Source organism: Sminthopsis crassicaudata, chromosome 1 (genome assembly GCF_048593235.1).
Source record: "Sminthopsis crassicaudata isolate SCR6 chromosome 1, ASM4859323v1, whole genome shotgun sequence".
NCBI lineage: Eukaryota > Metazoa > Chordata > Mammalia > Dasyuromorphia > Dasyuridae > Sminthopsis > Sminthopsis crassicaudata.
The window spans coordinates 465,199,224-465,213,786 of NC_133617.1; the positions used below are offsets into that span (position 1 = coordinate 465,199,224).

A 14,563-nucleotide genomic window follows, 5' to 3' on the forward strand; every position below is an offset into this window, starting at 1 on the left:
TTTTTTTTTTTTTTCTCTCAAGAAACTTATTTTACTCAGGAAGATAGCACATACATGGATAAAGTTGGTGTTATCTTTTTACATATTTATTTACACCCACCTACCCCAATCAGGCTACGATTAAGCACAGATATGTTTATATATATAAAATATATGTCATATACGCACATACATGCACCAATGCACATACACACATATGAACATAACGTATACATACATCTAAAACAATATTAATATGGCTGACATATAATGTAGACTTGAATCTTTTTTTTAAGTTTGACTTTGTCTAGGATTAATGATTATTGTCCCTACTATTCTTTTCTAATAAATTCTACTTTTGATCATCGTGATTGTATATATCTCTTATTTCCTATGCCTTCTAAGTCTTCTTAACTTGCCTTGCTATTACTTAACTTCCCCCATCTCTTCCTTATCTTCTTCCCCTACCTTTTTTCCCCTCCCTCTTTATCCCATTCCCATTAATCTATATACTTATCCCATTCCTGTAAATCTGCACACCTTTCTATACCCCTTTCTATACCCCACCTTATTCTATTCTCTCTCCCCTTATTTCTCTATGGATTTTTCCCCCATTCCCAATATGAAGTAAGTTTTCAGAACAACCAGCCCTCCTCCCTCCCTGTAATTTCTCTGTGTCAGTTCTTGCTCTTGTACCTCATTTGTATGGCATAATAAGTGTCAAGGTTCTTTTTTGGTCATAGTTTTCAGGTAATCCAATTAATCTCATGTTTTCTTTTTGTTCTGTTGTCCAGATCAATTGTTTTCTTATAAAATGTTTGATATTCTCTTCTATTTTTTCATTCTTTATATGTTGTTTTATTATTTCTTGGACTCTTAAAACTTCACTGACTTCCCCTTGCCTGATTCTAATTTTCAATGGGTTTTTTTTTTTTTTTTTTTTTTCATCTTAAGACTCTATCTCCTTCTCTAGTTGGTTAACTTTTTTTCCCATAATCTTGTTTTTCTTGGATTTTAGTTGTTGTTTTTCCTCAATTTCTTTCATTTGAATGCTTTAATTTTTTTTCCCTATAAATTCTTTTGGGGTAGGTAACTATTTAATGTTATACTTTGGAGTAGCAGAGGCTTTTTTTATTTCGGGATCCTCCTCTGAAGATGAACCTAGGTTTTCCCTATTCTCATGTTAACTTTTCTTGGTTGGGTTCTTTTTCCGTTGCCTGATCTTTTTTTTTTTTTTTTTTTTTAGTGCAATGTACTTAATAATTTACCTATTAGTATAATCACTTTTAGTCCTGGAGTGGGGAGGATGGTGCCTCTGGCTTCATTCAGTTTTCCTATCTGGCCTGTAATATAAAATCAAGAACTTTGCCCTCCTGAAACCAGCAGCTACTCTGCCCCTTTGCTTCTGTACTCATGGGGTGTGCTGGTTCCTTCTCCAGGACTGTGTCTCAGCAACACAGCTGGGCTTGCAGATATTTTTGTGATATTTCTGTAGAAGAGATTATCTCTTCCCATCCAATCTCCCAGTTCATTGTTCTAATTTTGTAGAAATTTCATATGTTTTTCCAATCTTCTTCCTTTTTAATTTTATTCTGTTAATTTTTCTTTTATCTTTTCATTTTTGTTGTCTAATTCTGTTATTCTCACTTTAAGAATCTACTTTTTTTTTTTTTTTTAAATTGTTTATGACTTTTGTTCTAATTCTCTAATATCTCATTAGGCTTGTTGATTTCTTCCTTAGGAGTTATAATTTCTGTCACTTAATTTTTTGACTTTTTATAAACCTTTTTGGAAGATATTGTTTCCATTGTTGTTTCAGGCCTTGAATACTTTGTTTTAATAACTTTACTTTCCTCAGAGGATTTTGACTCACTTTCTTTGTCATATGGTATTTACTCACTTGACTCTTTTCTTTCAATTTTTGCTCATTTGCCTTGAGGCAGCTTTTCTGTGTCTTTATTAGTTGCTTTGACATATTTCCTCTGGAGTTTTTCCTTTAGATATACTTCTTATCATTAGTCCTTTCCCTTCTGTAAGCTCATTATTGATTGTTCCTCTCTTCCAGTTTTTGCTGTTCACTCCTTGTTCTTTTAGATTATTGGCATGAGATGAAGTCTGGGGCTCTCAAAACATGAAAATCACCTTACTCCTACAAGTTACTCTACTTCCCAACTTATCTTCCTCTGAGCTATAGTTTTCTTTCTGAGATTGTTTTTCTTCAGGCCCTAAAGCTGATTTGGTGGTCTGTTATAGAAAATGTAAGTAAACAGTTCTCAGGGACACTATTGAGAGGAAATGCCAAAAAGACATTTCATTTGCTCCTTATTTAACTTTCTCTCATGTGCTTTTTGCTAGTTACTTGTTTCTTCTTTTTCTTCCTGTACAGAGTAGTTATGACTAGCTCTGTATTCCGGGGCCCCATGTCCTCCACCACAGTCTTCTTTCCTAAGTACCACACTCCTGTACAACTCTACTTCCTCTCAAGCATCTGGACTGTTTTGATCTATGGCTTTAACTGCTCCCTGGACTTGACTTCACTTGAAACACTGCCAAGGAGTTAACTTAAATGGCTCTGTCCATCAGGTAGGATAGGTGATTGTCTTGGTTGGAGTATATTGACAGACTTTGATGGAGAAGCCATATTTGGAGATGCCTGGGGCAATGGTTTTGTGAGCTATTCTTCTATTGTTTTTTGTAGAATTATCCATTGATTTTTAAAAAAAAATTTATCTTATCACTTCTCAGCCTTTTGGCTAAGATCAAGTGTTTAATTTTCCTCTTCTAATTATTGTTATATTTGCTTAATTTTGTGTTATTTTAATCATTTATTTGTATGGAAGGGAACTGCATCCTGGGTTACCTCTCACTTTACTATGCTCCTAGTATCTTGTCATGACCTGTTCTTGATGAAACTATGCTGACTCTGTTTTCACCCTTTTTTTTCTACATGTTCATTAAGATTCCCTTTAATTATATATTCTAATTGAATATGCCATTAGACCATCAGACTCTTTGATGTGTTAGTTTTGCTAAACAGTTTTTGTTTCCTTTTTCTTCTTAAAAATTCTTTGTTTCAGAGAATTGATCCATGGTAAAGACAAATGGGGAACAGCTAATATTTGAGAAATGAATGTTCAAAGTATAACACTTGTGGACCTCTAGAAAAGGGTGGGATAGAGGTGTCTTTGCATTTCTCTTCTTTCTTCTTTTTTTTTTTATTTTAGTTTTTTCCCCAATTTACATGTTAAAACAATTTTTTCTTAACATTTTTCTATTAAAGTTTGAGTTCTAAACTCTCTCCTTCCCTTTTTTCCTCCCTGAGATGTCAATCCAATATAGGTTATATTTGTACCATAATATAAAGCATTGCCATATTATTCATTTTGTACAAGAAGACCCAAATACCAAAAAAGTGAGTGAAAAATTTATATTTCTTCTTTCAAGATATGCTTGTTTTTTGTAATTTGGAATATTCACTTTAGATTTTATTTTGCTTTTTTTTGTGGTTCTTTCTGTTTACATTGTTGTAGTCATAATGTATATTGTTTTCTTGCTCTGCTTTCTTTATTATGCATAAATTCATGTAGATGTTTCAATATTTCTCTGTATTTATTCATCACTTTTTACAGATTAGTAATATTCTACAATATTCATATACCACAGTTTGTTTAATCATTCTACATTTGATGGATATATACTTTCTTTACAATTCTTTGCTCTGACAAAAGTGCTATTATTTTAGTATAGAAAGACTTTCTTGTCATTGTTTTTAGTTCATCTTTTGTAATTTTGCCAATTTTCAGGGAGTGAGGTGAAAGCTTAGAATTGTTTCAATTCGTATTTCTCTTATTATTAGCAATTTGAAGCATTTTTCCTCCAAGTAGGATTCAAAACTGGTTCTGCTCATTCTAAATTTGATGCTCCATTTAATATGCCACAGAAATTTAGACATTTAGAAAAAGTCTTAAAAAAAGGTATTATAAAGTATACTAAAGTGGCTAATGAACTTTCACCTAAATAAATTAACAGAAAATCATACAGTTTGATTGGGATTTTTTTGTCTTTTTATGTGAATATTGAAGATAAGTTCTATCTTTACCTAAATATATATTGGTTTTATATAATAATAAAGCAATGATATGATTGTTAATAGTTTTCATTTCATTTGAGAATTTGTAGATTTTGTAGTTTTTAGAAAGAGAAGAAATAAACCCAGAGGATCTTATAAACTTATCAAAAGAAAAAAGGTAGAAATAATAGAGAAAAGGCTCCAGGATAGAGACTTAGAGAACAGTCACACTTGGAATAGGAAATAATGAAATAACAAAGGTCAATAAGAAGGAGTTGTCATAGAATTGAATAAATAGGGTCAGTGTCCCAAGAGCTTTGATAGGAGAAACATCCAAAAGGAAAAGACAGGTAATAGCTTCAGATACTGCAGAAAATTAGGACAAAAGTAGTGTTGATTCTAAGATTCATTATAGCATTTTCATTAAAGTAGTGAAGTTCTACAGGATCAATCGGAAAAAACAGCAGTTTAGGTTCACAATTAAAATATTGAAGAACATAATAAATGTTGAAAGAACAAAAACCACTAATCATAGCATTTTACAGGATAGAAAGCACTTTTGTTACAATAACCTTGTCAAGTAGATAGTACAATATTAATCTTTCCATTTTACAGATGGGTAAACAGAGATTATGAGAAGTTAAATAACTTCTCTGTCAATCAGAAAGTGTCTAGGCTCAAATTCAGACTTAGGACTCCTAATTCTAAGTCTAAGATTCTATTTAATATGTCATGCTTCCTCAAAAAGGAAAGTGAGTCTTATTAGAAAACATACTAAAGTGACTATTAATGAAGTTTCACCTAAAGAATTTCCCATATAAAGGAACATACTTAACAGTTTTTTCTGTTTTTATGAATTTTGATGATAAGTTTTTATCTTTACTTATATGCATATGGTTTTGTGAGAGAGTGATGAGAGTTAGGAAAGGGGGAACCCCTTTTTGGCTCAAGGATAGTCCAGTGACGGTGCAGAGTCCCCTGTAAAGGAATTTACAGGCCCGAAAACCTAGATTGATAAAAAAGATTTATTGTAGGGGTTTGGAAGTAAAGTTTAGTTAGTAAAGTTGAGGGTAGAGATAAAAGGGCACGGGAATAGGTTCAGTGGGCAGAAACCCTTGATGTAATCGACATAAAGATGCCATGTTTGGGACTTCTGCAAAGAGTGGACTTCCAGGGTTCCCCTTTTTATAATCTTGAAGGTGGGTGGAGTCCCAGGCTCCTGGCTGGTTTAGGCCAGAGTTAGCATTGAATAGAATTCAATGGATTTTTAGAGAAGGAAGAAGCTGTTTTTGGGGGTTGGGGAAACCTGAGCAGATAGTGGGAGATTGGGAAAGCCCAAATTAGCTCAAATCCCATGGGGGCTGGGAAAGCCCGGATGTCATTGAAATTCAAAAAGGGTGCTTAAAGGAACCTCAACCTCCATCAAGAAGGCCAACAGTAGTTTCCTCAAGGCTATTACTAATATCAGAAGGAAGGAGGCCTTCATTTTCCTGATAAGTCTCTATAGGAAGATACATATACCATAGTCTCCTTTTCACTGAATATTTCTAAATATGATATGGGGATATGTCCAATGAGGGATTGAGAATTCTCAACTTCATAATTGAACTAGAGATATTATGAATAATTATGATAATGAAGGATTAGGATCACTTGTGCTAATTCTTGAGGGAGATTGTGAACCTGTCTGGTTGACCAATGACAAAACAGAAAAGGACAGGGGGCCTAGTTAAGAGGTAGAATTTTAAAAAGCTCCCTAGCTTCCACAGTTTTCACTCCCTGGTACCAATTAAGTAATAGAGTTCTGTGCCCTTTCTCATGAAAAAAAATAAAAGAGCTGTTAACTAAAAGACCTTTTCTATTCTCCGACTCAGACACTGAATTTTCTGTTCTGGTTGACATCTGGCACAGTTTAATATAGTAAATACTAAAATTTAACAAAATCTTAAAGTTGTAAAGATCATTAAAGAGCAAATATATCTCTCATTCAACACAAAAACGTCTTTTATAGAAGTCATTGTTGATAAATAATCATCCAGTATTTGCAGTTTCTCTTTCTTCCTTATGAGAGGGACTTTGTAAAGCCCATAGGTAGTTGCTGCTTGAGTGGCTGAAGCAGATAGCTCAGCCCATGATGGGCAACTTCAGTCATCTAGTAAAGCAATGATCCTTAACCAAAAGGTGGCAGAAGCTTTGTTTTTTCTTTTTATTCCCTTAGGCAGGACATTGGAGAGTTCTCTGTTATTCACAATTGTTTTTTGTAGGAGCAAGTACCCTCAATAAAGATTCTCAACTGATTGATTCTTTCAAAGATTCCTTTTTGGGATGTTACACTAATGAGGGGTTGGGGGGGGGGGGGAAAGCCCTCCAAATCATTTGGAGAAGTTCATTGTCTTTGCTGGTATCACTTTGATGGAAGAATGAAACTGTGTTCCTTTAATTTGTAAAATTATCACTCTAAAATTGTATCCCCTTTAGATCTGTAAAAGAAGGGAGATTCCTGGTCTCCCAGGCTCCATAGAGTCTATGAGAAAGCATATTTCTATGGCTGGGCCTTTTTAAGGCAAATCACCCCCTCTCCCCCATTGATAGCCAGATCCCCATTCAAATTCTATTGGAAGATCTGGATCTGATACTGAATGGCTTGAAACTCCATGTATGTAGGCCTGGGGGCATTGGCTTTCTTTTCAACCTGAAACCTGAGCCTCAGACTTCTATAAAGGCAATATTTATGTATTTATTTATTTATTTATTTATTTATTTATTTATTTATTCATTCATTTATTCATTCATTCATTCATTTATTTATTCATTTATTTATTCATTTATTTATTTATTTATTTATTTATTTATTTATTTATTTATTTTCAGAATGTTCGAAGTAGGAATTATGCTTCTGCCAAGAGACCTCTCTCTCCTTGGCACAGCTAGCTAGTAAGACTCCTGCCCACTGTGAAGACATTCTCTTCTCAGTGCTAAATCCCATTTCCCTAATAGGACTTTGCTACTTGGAAGTCAGTCTTCCTAGCAAAGCTGACTTCTCATTCAACAATAAACTTCTCTCTTGCCATTCAATATTTGAAGTTTGTGAATTCTTTCATGAAGGACCTGCATTGACCAGAAGGGGATTCCCACACCTCAACTCTCTGCACTGCCACTAACATCATCAACTTCATGCTATTGAGTGCTTAAACCTCAGACCATTTTTAGGATTTGGAATGTTTCCTTTACATCTGAAAGGGCTTCAGTTCCCCTTTATAGTTTGGTTTTTTTGTTTTTTTTTTTGGTTTTGCCTCTTTTGACTTTCAGATTTGCGAAATCTAAAGATATAAAATTATACAAAAAATAAATGTAAGTTCATTTTTAGGAGGAGGAAAGAAACTTGTAAGATTGGGGAAAGTTTCATGTGAAAGATGGCACTTGAACTGAGCTTGGGAGAACACCAGAGATTCTAAGAGAGATAAGTGAGAAAAGAGTGTGTTCCACTCTCTCCCATTCAGTGTGCCCATTCAAAGGCACAGAGATGGAGGAGTGTGTTATAGGAGTGGTTTAAAAGAAAAAAAAAACCTAGTTTGATTTAATCAGCATGTAGGTTAAGGGCAAGTTGTGAAGTGCTTTAAAAGCTTAAAAGAGTTGTTTATATTTTATACATAAGGCAAAATGGAACCATAGGAGTTTATTGAGTAGAGAAATGACATGGTCAGAGCTGTACTAAAATAAAATCTTTTGATTTATATGATAACCACATTAGCACCCTGGATACCTTAGAATCAGCCGGAATCAGGATAAGCAAAAAGTCTTTGGTCTTTATTCTTGCGCTTTAGCGGTAGAAGTCAAGGGGATGGATGCAGGATCTCCTTGATCTCACCTCTTCTTCTCCCTGCCCAGAAGTGACTCTGGCTAGTCTTACTCCACCTCCTAGTCCCTCCTACAATTCTCTGTATACACCAAACGATTGGGCCAGCATAGAATAGTGGGGCCATTTTCCAAGCATATGCTAATAGAGTATTGTCCAATGAGTAATTAGCTTTAAGTGCTTGGTTGTCTGACCTCAGTGCATTAACTCAAGAGTTTCAACCCTTTACAGGTTTACTGATATTTTTAGCAGCTTGTATGGAGTTTTGAGTGAGATAGACAAAGTAAAGCTTTCTCAAGAAGTCTGTGCGATTAGGCCTAAGGTCTTTAGAGCCTGAAGATCAGGTCTTGGGCCCAGGTTACAGAAAGTCATATGATCTCTAGGCTTAGAGGTCTCTACATCTTAAGACTCTAGGTCAGCTATAGGAAGTAACAGGAAGTGATGTGACCCACAGGAAGCAGGCAACATTGGTCAGTGATGGTTACTTCCTTTTAGTTTATCCAATGCTATCTTAACCAGCCACTTCTTCTTGCTGGTCAGGTCAAGGACCACATGGGAGCCGAGATGTCTTGCAGGTGTGCTTGGGCCTCTCCCTGCAGGGACTAAATGTTTTCTCTTTGTACCTGTCTCTGATTAGTTAATTTGGGAAAGGGGGCTAGCACCCATCCCACACAGTTTGGAGGAGAGAGCTGAAATAGGGAGATTTGGAAGCTAATGCAGTAGATCAAGTAAGAGGTTATATGTACTTGAACCAGAGTGTGACTGTATAAATAGGAAACAATGGGAGAGATTTTGCTAAGGTAGAAATAGATGACAGAGTAAACAATTTGTTAGACATTCGAGGAAAAGGAGAGCAAAGTTCAGCATGACATCTATTACAAATCTCTGACACATTGTGTTGCCAACTTGACCAATTACTAAACCTCACAATACTCTAGGTCCCAAAAGTATCAAACTTTATGCCTGGAACCTCAAGATGCAACTCTAAAAATTAAAATGTAATTGAGAAATATTTAACAAAATAAATAGAAATATAGCACAATATAAATAATATGAATTTATAATTTTCTAAGTCGATATGTGGTATTTGAATTTGATGCCATTGCTATAAAGCAACTCTCTTAAGACTAAATTCAATGAAAGTGCCAGTTAGTAAAGGTAGTTCTCTACTCTTAGGAGTTCACTATATCAATGAAACCAAAAATTCAGTCCTTTTCCCTTTTTTTGTAAACAATATTTTCTGTCACTTTCATTTTATTGTATTGTTCAATTAAATTCACATGTAAAATTATGAGTGTTAGACATAACTCTTTCCTTTTAGTGTCATCTTTTAAGTCAGTACTTAGTTTTGCTTAAACTATTATTCCCCTTCCCTGTTCCCATGTACTTACTTCTTGGGTTTTATTTAAATTATTAATTTCTTCTTTTTTTTATTTGTTATTTTCTCTTCCCTTTTATTTCCTCTCTTTTAACATTCAATTCAAAAAGTAAATGAAAAATCTTCTTCCACCTCTCTATCAACTTCTTAATTTTATTCATTTTCTTTTGCTGTGCTTTTTCTAAGAAGTGTTTTTCACCTTTTTCTATTCCTTATATCTCTTCCCTTACAATCTTCTCTGAATTTTAGTTTCTGATTCATAGACTATATCCTTATTTGTTCCTTTACTGTCTCTATCCCTCATGGTGTTCAGTCTTCTAGTATATCAAGAGTGTTCTCCTGCTTATAATCGATTTATATGTTTTTTTGTTTTGGTTTGGTTTTTTTGCCTTGTTCTACTGTGGTTCATTTTTATAAATATTAGTGAATGAGGAAAGCATTGTTAAAAGTAGTGCCATGGGATAGAAATCACTCTGCAACCCAAATTGTATGGCCTAGTCCTACATCAGGGAAACTGCCTTCTTTGTGAAGCTTTCTAGGAACTTTTGGCCAGAACTAATTCTTCTATTATATCTAATACTAGTAGTTTGTTAGTAATATTCTCATGCCTTTATCATAACTTATTTCATATTATAATTTTTATGTACTTATCTTCTCAACTACTAAATTAAAAGCTTCTTTCAAGTAGCAACCATGTCTTACATTCTGTAGTATTTAGCATAATACAGAATCTTACAAAATTCTTATGTAAGAATGTTTAATAAACATGTATTCCTAGTAATAGCTATATAGCAATCAACTATGAAAAACTTAGTTACTCGAATCAATACAGTGCTCCAAAAGCTAGTCATCTCAAGAGAGTGAGAACTGATGGGCTCTAAATATATTTTCAAGCACATTTTTTTCATTTGATTTTTTTAAACATGCTAATCTGGAAATATGATTTGCATGAAATCATATGTATAATAAGTATCATATTGCTTGTCTCCTCAGTGGGTGGGTAAGAGAAAAAATTAATGCTAAAAATAAATAAATTTAAAAATTCACTTGAATTCACTTGACTTGAATTCAACTTTTACATAGTGGAATTGAAAGACATTTTAAAAAATTCTATTTCTTCACCAAGTTGGAACTTTTCCAGGAGCATTGAATGTTAAGCATAGCTAAATGAACAGTCTCTAGGATTTTATATCCTAAAGATGGTGCTTTTTGTTTCCAGAAAGATAAAAGTTTTAAGTCTTTTAATTAAACAACAATGATTAAATCTAACATTTGTATAATGTTTTAAAGTTTGCAAATAATTTTACATTATTTAATTTGATTCTTAAAATAATTGTCTCTGGTAAATTCAATAGATATGATTATCCTATTGTACTGCTAAGGATACCAAGGGTAAGAGGCATAAATTAATTTGCACAGTGCTACACAGGTAGTAAGTATCTAGGATGTGACTTGAACTTGTTTTCTTGACCCCAACATTTTATTCCCTGTGTTATATGATGTCTGTACTTAACTTTTTAGTTCCATTTTCTTTCTTTAATATTGATTGTTTGAAGTAAAAACAGTACCAATATTATAGTTAAATTTCTTTATTAAATCATATGATACAAGCATGCATTTTATTATGGAGCATATTAAGGAAAAACATGCTTAAATAACTAAACATTTTTTTTTTTTTTTTAGGAAGACAGTTTCCTATAGTATGTCTCATATTTATGACTTTGAAGAAGTTGTTCCAAGTTCGAATCCATCCTCTCAAAATGACATAGAGAAGAGCTCTTTATTCACTCTAAATGAAGTCTTTCACCCTGTCACTTATTCTGAGACTTGCCCAGCCCTTCAAACAACCAATCAAGGTAAAACATTTATAAGTCTTTAACTATGCATAATACAATACTTACTGATTGATTAATTTGTTCTGAGAATGAATTAGTAAAAATAGTTAGTTAAAAATATATTGAAGATAAGCCCTAACAACTGTATTTTTCAGATTGGCTACACTGAAAAAAATAATGCATTTTATGGTATCCTCATGGTAAACTGGGTATTTTTAGATGACTCAGCAATTATCTTCTGAGTTTGATCAATCTTGATAGGCTGAAAAGTTGCATCATTAAATCAGATAAACTTAGACGTAGATAATAGTTGTTAATCTCCAAATAGGTTTCATTCCTATTGATGTAATTTAACATAATATTTCAAATATTTTTTCCAGTAAATTATTTGCTTAGAAATAGTGATGTGATATGCAAACTGGGGCAGCTAGGTGGCGCAGTGGATAGAGCACCAGCCCTGAAGTCAGGAGGACCCGAGTTCAAATGTGGTCTCAGACACTTAACACTTCCTAGCTGTGTGACCCTGGGCAAGTCACTTAACCCCAGCTTCAGGGGAGGAAAAGAAAAAAAAAACATAGGTGATATGCATACTGGACTAAAATGTCCTAATTTTATATTATTCTCATATGATATAATCATCATAGAACCATATCATATAATCATCATCATCATCATCATCATCATCATCATAAGGATTGGCTAACTCCCTTATTGTTAGAAAATTTAATAATTTTAATTGATATGAATGTAATGATTTTCAGAAAATACTTCATTGTTTTATCTATTTTTTTTCTTCAAAGCTTTGTGGATTGTTGTAGATTTAGTGATAACAGCAGCACAATATTAACTTTTAAAATATAATTATGACTAAAAATTTACAAATAATTTTCATTGTAATGGGGCTTTTGTGTATTGTTCATTTTATATTTTATTGGTGCTTTTGTTTTTTACACCCTTCTACTTCCCAGTTACAATCCTACATAAACACCAATAAAATTCTACCTTGTTACAAAGAAAAGCAGTTAAGCAAAACATGCTATCAAAGTGACCTCATTTGCAACATTCTGAATAGGTTCATCTACCATATTAGCTACCAGTCTTCTGGAAACAAGATTGATTGGTCATTGCACTTAATCTCAATTCTCATATTTTTTAATATTTTCATTATTGTAGTTGTGCATATTATTTCTAGTTCTACTACTCTTTATATCAGTTTCTATAACTCTTACTGTTTTCTTCTCCGTTCTTCATACTGATTCTAAAACTTTTATTTTTCCCAAATAACTTTACCAAAAAAACCTCGCAGAGCATTATATACTTTGGATCACATTGAAACCTGTTACGGTCTTTTCTTCATTTGTTTAAAATTATCTATGCCCCAAATACTCTAAAGAAAATCAGTCTTAAAAGTATGAATTTATTAAAGTTAAAAATCTTTCAAAAAATTAGGAAAATATCATTTGCTTAGGTAAGGAGAAGTTTGCATGTGTATGGAAAAGATCTGTCTCCTTCAGCTTGGATTTGTAGTTGTGTGGTTCAAAGGAAGGCAGAATGATATCTCTAACCTCTTTTCCCTCCTTTTCTCCAAATGAGAGACTTTCATTCCTGGGGGAATGCAGTAGGTCATTCTATTTTCCTCAGAGAGAAGGAGTACTGGGCTAGAATTATATGTCTGCTTCTTTAATTGTTATTAGTCCAGGAGATATGGCCAGCTTCAACTTAACTTCTAATCACTTTATCATTTGGGGGAGGAAGGAAGACCCTAAGCTCTTTATCCAAGACTTATCTCTCCTCCTACCAAATACCAAACTGACAATGAGCACATATAATGAATAGCAAAGAAACCCATTTATCAAAATTGGTAGCAAAACAGAAATCAGAGAACGTATACATAGAAAGATGGAGAGATGTACACACACACACACACACACACACACATATATATATATACATATTACAATATGGAATGATAGAGTTCTCCCATCGGGAGAAAGGTAGCTCTGTTCGACCAAAAAAGAGAGTCCTGGCTCTCTTGAGAGAAGTCTCTAGAGTAGTAAGATGGGATTAAGGACATGAGGCTACCTGTCTACTCCTCTCCTGTCTTCCCAAAGTCTTCTCTCGAAGGGTTAGCCTCTTCCATTTTCCCTTTTAGGGCTGGAAGTCAGAAGGACTTAATATTTGACAAGATCTAAAGACCAAAGAAGCCTAAAGGAAGGGACATTCTTCCTCCCTCCAGTTCTGCCCCATCCCTCATGCAAGAAGGGGCATTTTTCTACACCACTGCTTCTACAACTTTGTACAGTCACAATCCCTTTTTACCTGAGAAATTTCATGTGACCCAGGTATATAGTATATAAAATAGGCATACAAATCAAAATTTATTGATAATAAATCATAATTTCACAATCCTCACATTCAATATGAGACCAAGTATGGGATTGCCAACAGCAGTTTGAGAAGCTGAGCTCTCTACCAATAAGGAGAGACTCTCTTACCATCTGACTTTGGGATAGGAGTTATAATTATTAGAAGTATTTTAGAAGTTTATATATAAGTAGACTATTATTTAGACAGTGATCTGTCTTTCCATTTTATTATATAAATGTGTGTATTTTTGTATACTCTCTCTGAATTCTTAGATTAGCATCAAAAGTCCACCTTGGAAATTTGTTCTCAACCTATGGGCTCTTTGGCATCAAAATCTCTCTGGAATTGTCCTCTAAGGTAGCTTTAACTATTTTAGGGAAAGTGAATGTTTCCAATAATCTCTTCCAAGTTAATCAAAAAACAAGGTTAGTACCTGCAGTTTTTCTGATCCTACAAGTTCCTTACTTCTTTCTATCATTCAGTAGAAAAAACCATTATTCATAATTTCCCTACAGAGTCTAATTTCTGCTCTACCAATTCCCATCCTATGATTAGATTCTATCTACGAAAGACAAAGATTTCTGTTTTACTCTTTAGGAAAAAGGATTCGACCTGCTATCAACTCTAATTCTAGGAACTTGTTTAAAAAAGTTTTTTTTCCCATAATAATTTTCATTAATAGGGGGCAGCTAGGTGGCGCAATGGATAGAGCACCAGCCCTGAATTCAGGAGGACCCGAGTTCAAATCTGGTCTCAGACACTTAACACTTCCTAGCTATGTGACCCTGGGCAAGTCACTTAACCCCAGCCTCAGGGGGAAAAAAAATTCTCATTAATATAACTTTAATAAAGGGATACAGATCCTTGTAGAATTAGCTTTTTAAAAAAATTACCCATATTCTATACATAGGGTAGAATTTTGTTAAGATTTTTTTTTTTAAAAAAAAATAAATAAATAAATCAAATCAGCAAATATTTATGAAGCGCGGGTAAATGGAGCTCTCTGTGCAAAGCACTATGTGCCAAGCAGTAGGCTAGACTTTGAGGATACAATTACAAAGAATGAAATAATCCCAACA

The 14,563-nt window shown here is 33.7% G+C and overlaps 1 protein-coding gene across 1 annotated transcript in view; it reads left to right on the plus strand.

Annotated features, from left to right (window-relative positions):
• Positions 1 to 14,563, plus strand: part of SHOC1 (shortage in chiasmata 1) — a 124,852-nt gene that overhangs the window by 17,849 nt on the left and 92,440 nt on the right. The window contains exon 5 of the mRNA XM_074280881.1: positions 10,966 to 11,138. Within this exon, the coding sequence (XP_074136982.1) occupies positions 10,966 to 11,138 (173 nt within the window). The remainder of the gene's footprint in view (positions 1 to 10,965; positions 11,139 to 14,563) is intronic.